This window comes from Myodes glareolus, chromosome 4 (assembly GCF_982192425.1).
Source record: "Myodes glareolus chromosome 4, mMyoGla1.1, whole genome shotgun sequence".
Classification (NCBI taxonomy): Eukaryota; Metazoa; Chordata; class Mammalia; order Rodentia; family Cricetidae; genus Myodes; species Myodes glareolus.
The window spans coordinates 106,381,656-106,392,159 of record NC_142029.1 but is presented as its reverse complement, the minus strand read 5'-3'; the positions used below and the strand labels follow the sequence as shown (position 1 = coordinate 106,392,159).

The 10,504-nt window shown below is 35.3% G+C and overlaps 1 protein-coding gene across 1 annotated transcript; it reads right to left on the bottom strand.

Moving 5' to 3' along the window:
* Positions 1-4,964: 4,964 nt before the first annotated feature.
* Positions 4,965-5,903, bottom strand: LOC146894741 (olfactory receptor 7G2-like). Its single transcript, XM_087905103.1, has one exon. The coding sequence runs from the start codon at positions 5,901-5,903 to the stop codon at positions 4,965-4,967; it is 939 nt and encodes a 312-aa protein (XP_087761229.1).
* Positions 5,904-10,504: the final 4,601 nt, after the last annotated feature.

Sequence of the window (10,504 nt, the reverse complement as noted above, 5' to 3'; positions counted from 1 at the left end):
AGGAAGGTACATTCTTCTGTGTTTAGATGGAATATTCTATAAATGACTGTTTAATCCATATGAATTAAATTAGAGATATTAAGAATATCTCTTAGATCCCTTATTTCTCTGTTATGTTTCTGTCTGGAGGACCTCTCCTGTGATGGTGATTAGAGAAGAGTGCTGAAGTCTTTCATTATTAGTGTATGGAGTTTAAAGTGTGATTTAAGATTTAGTAGTGCTTCTTTTACATACAAGGGTACCCTTGTATTTGGGGCATAGATGTTCAGTATTGAGATTTCTTCTTGATGGATTCTTTCCTGTGATGAATATGAAATGTTCTTCTTTGTCTCTTTTGATTGATTTTAGTTTGAAATCTATTTTGTTAGATACTAGGATAGTTACACTTGCTTGTTTCTTAGGTCCATTTGATTAGAAAAGTTTTTCCCAACTCTTTACTCTGAGAAAATGTCTGTCTTTGAGGTTGTGGTGTGTTTTTTGTATGTGGCAGAAGGATGGATTTTGGTTTTGTATCCAATCCTTTAGCCACACTGAATGTGATAGAAGAGAAAATGGGAAGTAGTCTTCAATTCATGGGCACAGAAGACCACTTCATAAATATAATACCAATATCACAGACCCTGAGAGAAACAATAAATAAATGGCACCTCCTGAAACAGAGACACTTCTGTGAAGCAAAGGACATAGACAATACAACAAAAATGCAGCCCACTGAATAGGAAAAGATCTTCACCACATCAGACAGAGGCTTTATCTCTGAAATATATAAAGAACTCAAGAAATAAGACATCAGAATTACAAATAACCAAATTAAACAATGGTGTATAGAAGTAAACAGAATTCTCAACAAAAGAATCGCAAATGGCTAAAAGACACTTAAGGAAATCGTCAACATCCTTAGCCATCAGGGAAATGCAAATCAAAACAACTCTAAGATACCATCATACATATATCAGAATGGCTAAGATCAAAACACAAATGATAGATTATGTTGCAGAGGATGTGGAGTAAATGGAACATTCATCCACTGCTATTGGGAATGAAAACTTCTACAGACACTGTAGAAATCACTAAGGCAGTTTCTCAGAAAATTGGGAAGCAACCTACTTCAGGACCTAGCAATACCAATCTTGGGTATATACCCAAAAGTTTATCTACCATATTACAAATACATTTGTTCAACTGTGTTCATGGCTGCATTATTTATAATAGTCAGGACCTGAAAATAACCTAGATGCTTTTCATCAAAATAATGGATAAAGAAAATGTGGCATATTTACATAATGAAGGTAAAAAAAAAACCATGTCATCTTGAAATTTGCATGCAAATGGATGGAACTAAAAGAAAATCCTGAGTGAGTAAACTCTGACCCATAAAGATGAACATGGTATGTACTCAGTCATAAGTAACTACTAGCTGTAAAAGAAAGGATATTGAGCCTATAGCACATGATCCTATAGAAGATACATAACAAGGTAAACACGAAGAAAAACCTACATAGTTCTACCTGGAAAGGGGAAAGAGACAAGACTGCTTGACAAAATTGGGAGCATAGGGGTGGGGGAAGTAGGGAGGGTAGAAACGGTAGAGTGTTGAATAAGAGAGGGGAGGAAAATTTGAAAGAAAGAGATATTTGAGATGGATTAAGAATAGAGATTAGAATAAGAAAGAGGTATTTTGATTGATGGACCCCTTATGGGGCTAGCAAAATACCTGGCACTAGAGAAAAATCCCAAAATCTAAAATGATGACAGCAGCCAAGACTAAGGAGAGGGTGTCTGAATTTGTCTTGCCCTGTAGTAAGGTTGGTGAATATCTTAAATGCTGTCATAGAAATTTTATCTGGCAACTGATGAAAACAGAGAGAGAGAGACAGACCCACAGCAGAGAACTGGACTGAGTTTCCAAAGTCCAGTTGAAGAGTGGAAGAAGTGAGAATATGAGCAATGAAGTCAAGACCATGATGGGTACACCCACTGAAACAATTTACCTGAGGTAATTGGAGCTCACCAACTCCAGACAGACATAGAAGGAACCAACATAGGTCCAAACTCTTCCCTCTGAATATGGATGACAGTTGTATGGCTGGGCAGACTAAAGGGCCATTGGCAATACACCAGAATTTATCCCTACTCTTGTACTGACTTTTTGGAAAGCTATTCTCTTCGGATAGATACCTTGCTTAGCCTACATATAGTAGGGCCTTAGACCTTCCCCAAAGCAGTGTTCCTTACCCTTTCTGAGGAGTGGATAGGGTTTGGGTGGGAGTGTAATTAGAGGGAATAGGAAGAGGAGATGGAATGGGAACTGAAAATGTTATGTAGAATGGAAAAAAAATAATTTGTTCGCTTTTCTTAAAAATATAAAATTTAAAAATTATAACAAAAAATCCAGTAGCCTTCTTAGATGCAAGTTTCAAACAGATGAAGAAAGAAACAAGGAATACAGCATCTTTCATGATATTCTCCTATAATATCTTGCAATAACTGTAAACATAGCAAAGGAAAGATTGTCACAAAAAAATTTAAGACAATGAAGAAATAAAAAGCTACAAGAAGGTGAAAAAAATTTATTTTCATAGATTCATAAGACTAATATTATTAAATCAGCATCCTACTGAAATCAATCTAAATAATAAATGGAATCCACTTCAAAATTCCAAAACAAGTCTTTACACAAGCTGAAAAAAATTCAATTTCATATGGAGACATGCACACACACACACACACACACACACACACACACACACAGAAACCCAAAACCCAGAATAGTTAAAAGAGTCCCAAATAATAAAAAGTACTCCTGAAGATACCACTATCCATGATTTCAAGTAATATTACAGAACTGTGTTAATAAAATCAGTAGCAAGAAATAGGTAAGTTGATTAATGAAATATAATTAAACCCTAAGACAATTCCACACATCTATAAACAACTGATTTTTGATAAAGAAGTAAAATATACATACTTGAAAAAAATAGAATCTTCAACAAACAATGCTCTTCAAACCAGATCATTGCATGTAGATTAATGAAAATAGATTCATATTTATTACTCTGAACAAAACTCAGTGCAAAGGGACCATAGTTCTCACCCTAATTGTATGCAGTGAATCTGGCAGAAGAGAAAGTACAGAATAGTTTTTACTTCCTTGGCACAGGAAAGGACTTTTCTGAATAGGAAACTGAAAGAAAGGACGTATAGTGCAACAAACAATTAGGGTTTCCTCATGAATCTTAAAAACTCTGCACAGCAAATCACAGCATAATTTAAATAAAGTCGCAAACTATTAGTTGAGAAAAGATCTTTAACACGTACACACCTCATAAAGGGCTATTATGTGTAATATATAAAGAAATAAACTTATTGTCAAGAAAAGGAGTAACCCAGTTAAAAATTGGGTTAAGAATTGAGCAGAAGGATTTTAGAAGATGAATAATGTATGAGTGAAATATTAGAGAGAAATCTCCAACATCTTTAACCACCTTAGCCACCTGGGATATGGAAGTTAATACTACTTTGAGATTTCACATTATCAAGTTAGAGTAGCCAAGATCAATAAAACATGTTAGTGAGGAAGCAGTGAGATAGGGAACATAAAATCATTGCTAGTGGGAGTGCAAACTGGTGCAGTCAGTGTGGAAATCAGAGAAGAGTTTTCTTTGGAAACTAGGAATCAGTATACCTCAAGATCAAGTTATATCACTCTTCGGGATATTTCCAAAGGACTTGAAATCCTAATTTAGAAATAGTTGCCCATCATATTCATTGCTTGTCTATTTGCAATAACTAGGAATTGGAAACAACTTAGATGCCCAACAACTTTTGAATGGATAATAAAAATATTATATATCATTCATATGTTAAGAAAAATAAAATTATGAAAAATACAGGTAAATGATAGAGGTAGAAAAAATTTTCCCAGTGATTTAATCTAATCCCCCTCAAAAATAACATGCTGCATTTTTATGTAGATGTTAGCTTTAAACTTTCACTAGGTATGATACAATCAGAATAACCACAAAAGTTAGGTAGCTAATAGTTGATGGAGCATGGGAGAGGATCTTCTAAGAAGGAAAAGTGTAATATGTCATAATGAAAATATAAAAGGAAAAAAGGAAAGATTATGGTGTTTGATCATTAACAATTGCACATCTAATAGAAGCTTAGCATATAAAATATATAAGGAAGTACTAAGAACTGGACATCAAGAAAAGATGCAACCCATTTAAAAATGGAGTGGAGGACTAAGCATATATTTCTCAAAAGATGAAATGGAAATGGCTAAGAAGTTTTAAAAAATGTTCTACATTCTTAGTCATCAGTAAAACAAAATAGAACTCCTTTGATATTCATTTTATATGATACAGAACAGCCAAAAATCAATAAAATATCTGAAAAATTACTATATATTTATATTTATTTCTGTGTACATGTATGAATGCATGCAACATATGTGTTTGGTACATGTACAATCATAATGAGCACATGGATCTTACAGAATAACTTTCAGGAGTCAGTTCCTATCTCACACAATGTGATTTCTCATATAAATGAAGTCCTAGACTTGAATGCAAGTGATTTTGCATATTGAGCAATTTACTGGTGCATATACTACTCTATATATGGGAGGAAACTGTTTTGAAAACAATTTTTATATTAATGTTTCTAAATTTTTGCATTTTCCTGAGATTATACAAGAATAAAATGTACTTATTATGGGATTTTTTCTTTTGCATTGTGCTAGAAAATTCTGAAGAATGAAAATCTTGTTAAAGATGTAAAACTTTGTACTATATTTTACAAATGTTTACACAACGAAAATCCAGAATTTAGACTAAAACATATGTTCAGCTTGTATTATTTCAGTAAAGTATAGTAACAGCAGTCTCAGATATGTACTTTAACAGAAATATAGACATTTCTACTAATTCTATACATACAAACCCTTAACATAGAATGCATTATTCAAGTGACATGATTGAACTTAAAAGATTTCTTATGGCAACTTTCATGTCTTTATTCCTTAAACTATAGATAAAAGGGTTTATCATTTGAGGAAACACAGAATACATCACTGAAGCCACTGCAGATTTTCTTGGTAAGGCACTCATGGCAGAGCTGATAGACACAATAGAACCTGCCCCATAAAATAAAGAAACCACTGACAAGTGAGTCCCACAGGTAGAAAAGGCTTTGCACTTTCCCTCTAGTGATGCTATTCTCAAGACTGTAGACACAATGTGATAATAAGAACAAATGATTCCACAAAGAGGAACACCACCAAATACACAAGTTGCAACAAAGAGCATGATGTGATCAATGAGGGTGTCAGAACAGGACAGCTTGATGACCTGAACAAGTTCACAGAAGAAATGGGGGATTTTCAAATTTGTACAGAAGGACAGCCGCTGCACCATCAAAGTGTGCAACAAGGCACCAATAATACTAAAGAACACAGAGATCAGTGAGAGCAGAACACATAAGTTAGGTTTCATAATGATAGTATACCTCAAGGGATCACAAATAGCTACGTAGCGGTCATAGGCCATCACCGCAAGGAGAAAGTTTTCAAAGTATGCAAAAACTAGTGCAAAGAAGAGCTGTGTGAGGCAGGCTGTATAGGTGATGCTCTGATCATTTGCTTGGATGTTCACCAGCATCTTGATGACTGTGACTGTGCAGCAACAGATGTCATTAAAGGACAAATTAGAGAGGAAGAAGTACATTGGTGTATGGAGGTGGGACTCAAAGCTTATAGCTAGAATTATGAGCAGGTTTCCCAAGATGGTGACCAAGTATATGAACAAGAAAAGGCTGAAGATGAGCGACTGGAGTTCTGGGTCATCTGTAAATCCCAGAAGAAGGAATTGTAACACAAATGTTAGGTTTTTGGGCTCCATGTTGCTTGCCAATCTTTGAGGAAAAGTGGAACAAAATTGAAATCAATTAATTAATTAATTTATGAGGAAAAGCAGTGTCACAATACACCTGAATAAAACTTAAAATTGTGTCAATCACTATTCTCTTACTGAATTTTAGGTGTTGATGAAGATGGATAGTGAATATTTTAACAAGTTTCTTAATAATATTCTATATTTATTTTATTGATTAAATTTGATCTTTGACAATTTTATTCAGCTATATAATGTGTTCTCATTAAATTACCTCACCATACCTCCCTCCCACCCTGTCATCCACTTACCCTCTGTCCGTTCTGTTCTTGTTCCTTGTTCATGTCTCGTTTTTGTTTGATGACTCAGTTTAACCAGGGCTTTGTGCCCATGGTTTATAAGTCCAGTGAGTTCACCAGTTGGGCTACAGATGAAATTGGGTCTTGGCTATAAAATTTTAATGTCCACCATACAGACCAACTTCATTCACCGCCTAAAGGTTTTAGACTTTTCCTAAACAGTGCCAGCAGCAGGAAAGCAAGTTTTAAAACTTCTGAGCATATGGGGAGAATTTCACATGCATGGTATTAAAATTATGCATTTTTTCAAATCAGAGGAAAGTCTCAGGTGTAGATTCTAGCTTCTAATTGCTTGAGATAAAGTCTGTTCTATTTTTTGATGCAGCACTACAGATTATCTGGACTGGGACTTTATGGGGGCATTTCATGTATTTTCCTCCTGTCTCCTATTTTCTGTAGTAGGATTATACATGCTTGCACTTCTTTTTCCAGCTTTTATACTGGCTTTGACATTATCTCACCTGTGTTCTGAGTGTTTTTTACCATGTTCCACACATAGGACCTCTCTGTGATTCTTGTTTAAAATAGTTTTTACAGCTAGAATCAAAATTGGCACGATAAAAATGACAATCAAGTCTTTCTATGTTTTCTGTTTTCTGCACAGATTCCTCACATGCCCTCACAATATATGACAACACAGAGTAAGACGATTGGAATTGTTTGGAAAAGAGTCATGTTTACCCCACATTTTATTTGGTACATGTTTTATCCTCAGTCCTTCAGACTATGACCACACAAGGGCAAAACCAATTAAGAAAAATCTGGCCATGAGTTCATGTTCCAAAACAACGTAAAATATAATCTTACAAGGTTATATTAATGCCACAGTGACAGAAATAGGAAAGGTCGCATGTGTATATACAAAGAACATTTCCATTTATAAACAAATAATAAACTATTCTGGAATAGACTTGGCTGATTCTGTTGCTAAACATATTCAAAATTTCAGAAATGTAGAAAAAAGATTATGAATAATTTACACATTATGCAATACTTTACTATAGAAGTTTTTGAAAGCTAGCATACTAAGTAGCCCAAACTTTTGCTTTCATCTTCAAAGATAGTAATAATAAAAATTAATTAAGGCAGCTATCATGTTTGAGAAGGAACATATTTCTCTTTTGGCAGAACATGGCCTGAATCCTCTGAAAATAGGATATATATATAAATATAAATATATATGTATGAATGAGAGAAAGCTGAATATTTGTCACACTGAAAAATAACAATGATTCAATAAAATGCCAGGGTCCTCACAGTACACCTGCCTCTTAAAGCCTTTCATATACAGTTTCCTAACTGTTTTCCTGAGATAATTCTGGTATAAAAGACCTGATCCTATGTTAAATCATTAAATACAACATTCCGCATTACTTGGATGGCTTCATGAAGAATGATCTTCAGCATCCCACACAATAGGAAAGAAAACAGCACACAGTCCTTGCTCACACAGGACAGAATCAGGGGTTCCTGGAATAAAGACAATCTGTAGAGCAAAGTGAGAATATTCTTTTCTGACATTGCAGAACTTTTAACAGGAAATTTCTATAGCTGACACCTATAGTCTCAAGATCCATGACATTTTAATAGCCAAAGCTTCTTATTAGACAGTAAATGATAATTTCAGTAAGATCCCAAGAGTGTAGGTCCTTAAAGACCAACTTTGTAGATAGGAGAAATTCTGAGTGTCTGGTGTCCTGACCCATGAGGCCATATTTGCCTTATTTACCTTTCATTATATTTCCTGATCACCACCATTTCATAGACCTGGCAAACAGAGCAAACTACAATTTTTGTAAATTCTAACACCCTATTTTAACTATATCAATATATTTAGTTAGGAGTCCTATTTGAATTTCATATTTGAATATATTTTAGTGTATTGCTTATGTCTGCTTTTTTATTTTTATTATTATTATTTTATTACTTAAAATATACCAACCCAAACTCAAATTCCTCCCCTCCTCCCATTCCCTTCCCACTCCTTCCACACACACCCTCCCCAATCATAAGAGAGGGCAAGGCACCCTGCCCTGTGGAAAGTCCATGGCCCTCCCCACTACATCCAGGTTGAACAAGGTATACATCCAAAGAAAATAGGATACCAAAATGCCAGTATATGCAGTAGAGACAAATTCCATTGCCATTCTCATTGTCCTCTCAGTCTGCCTCAATTGTCAACCACATTCAGAGGGACTAGTTTTATCCCAAGTTCATTCATTCCTAGTCCAGTTGTAGTTGGTGAGCTCCCATTACTCAGGGAGTAATTAGCTCAGGGACATTGTCTCAGTGGGTGAACCCCTCATGGTCTTGACTTTCCTGGTTATATCTGCCTCTTTCCATTCTTCCACTGGACACTGGGAGCTCAGTCCAGTGCTCCCATGTGGGTCTCTGCCTCTGTTTCCATCTGTTGTTGGACAAAGGTTGTGTGGTGATATTTATGATAATCACACATACTACAGGTGTAGTCAATGTACACATGACTACAGGTCGAGGCTTGTTCAGGTCCCCCCTCCTCTATTGCTAGGGTCTTAACTGGGGTCATTCTTGTGGATTCCTGGGAATTTTTCTAGAGTCAGATTTCTTGCTAACCCCAAAATGGCTCTCTCATCAAGATATCTCTTTCCTTGCTCTCATATCTGTCTTTCCTCCATCTCAACTAACCCATTCCCTCAAACTCTCCCCAACCCTCCCATTTTCCCCTCCTCGTCTCCTTTTCCCCTTCCTTTGACCACCTGCCCACACGTTCCCAAATTTTATCAGGCAAGCTTGTCTTCTTCCAATTTCCAGCTGGACCTATATATGTTTTTCTTTGAGTTCACCTGATTACTAAGCTTCTGTAGAATATTGAACTATAGGCTCATTGTTCTTTGTTTATATAGTATCCATTAATGAGTGAGAACATTCCATACTCATATTTTTGGATCTGGGTTACCTCACTCATGATAGTGTTTTATAATTCCATTCATTTGCATGCAAAATTCAAGATTTCAATAGTTTTTTGTTTGTTTATTTGTTTTTACCACTGAGTAGTACTCTTTTATGTAGATTGCTATACTTCTTTATCCATTCATCTATTGAAGGGCATCTAGGTTGTTTCTTGGTGCTGGCTGTTACAAATAATGGTGCTATGAACATAGTTGAATGAATGCTTTTCTAGTATGGTTGAGCATCTTTTGGAAATATTCTCAAGAGTGGTATTGCTAGATCCTGAGGTACATTGACTCCCAATTTTCTGATAAACCACCACACTGATTTCCAAACTGGTTGCACAAGTTTGCATTTGCATCAACAACATATGAGTGTTACCCTTACTCCAGATACTGTCCAGCGTATGCTATCATTAGTGTTTTTGATTTGAGCCATTCTGACAGGTGTAAGATGGTATCTCAAGGTTGTTTTGATTTGCATTTCTCTGATATCTAAAACAGTTGAATAAGTCCTTAATTATCTTTTAACCATTCTGTTGAGAATTCTCTGTTTAGTTCAGTACCCCATTTTGATTGGGTTATTTAGAATTTTAATGTCTAACTTCTTGAGTTCTTTATATATTTTGGAGATCAGTCCTTTGTCTGATGTGAGGTTGGTGAAAATCTTCTCCCATTCAGTAGGTTGCCTTTTTGTCTTATTGACTGTGTCCTTTGCTTTACAGAAGCTCCTCAGTTTCAGGAGGTACCATTTATTTATTGTTGCTCTTACTGTATGTGCTACTGGAGTTATATATAGGAAGTGGTCTCCTGTGCCCATGTGTTGAATTTTACTTTCCACTTTCTCCTCTGTCAAGTTCAGTGTGGTCAGATTTATATTGAGGTCTTTAATCCATTTGGACTTGAGTTTTTTGCATGGTGATAGATATGGTTCTAGTTTTATTCTTTTATAGGTTGACATACAGTTATGCCAGCTCCATTTGTTGAAGATTGAAGAAGAATGCTTAAAAGAAATCCCATACTAGTTCAGACCTGAGAATATTTGACCATCATTTATTTAGAGGTAGACTCACAAATCAGAATTCTCTGCTGGAACAGAGAACAGAAACTGAATCCCGCAGATGGAAAACAGAGCAGAGACATGCTTTTCATTGGCATAAATAGTATAAGAGGACATGCCCCAGTGGGTAGGTAACTTGAAGGCTACTGGCTGTAGGATTTTCCTACAGCACCTCCACTTTTTGTTTAAATAAGAGAGTTTTAACCCTAATACAAAATTATATACTATAAGAACAACTATATTCAATTATTATCCTATTCTAAT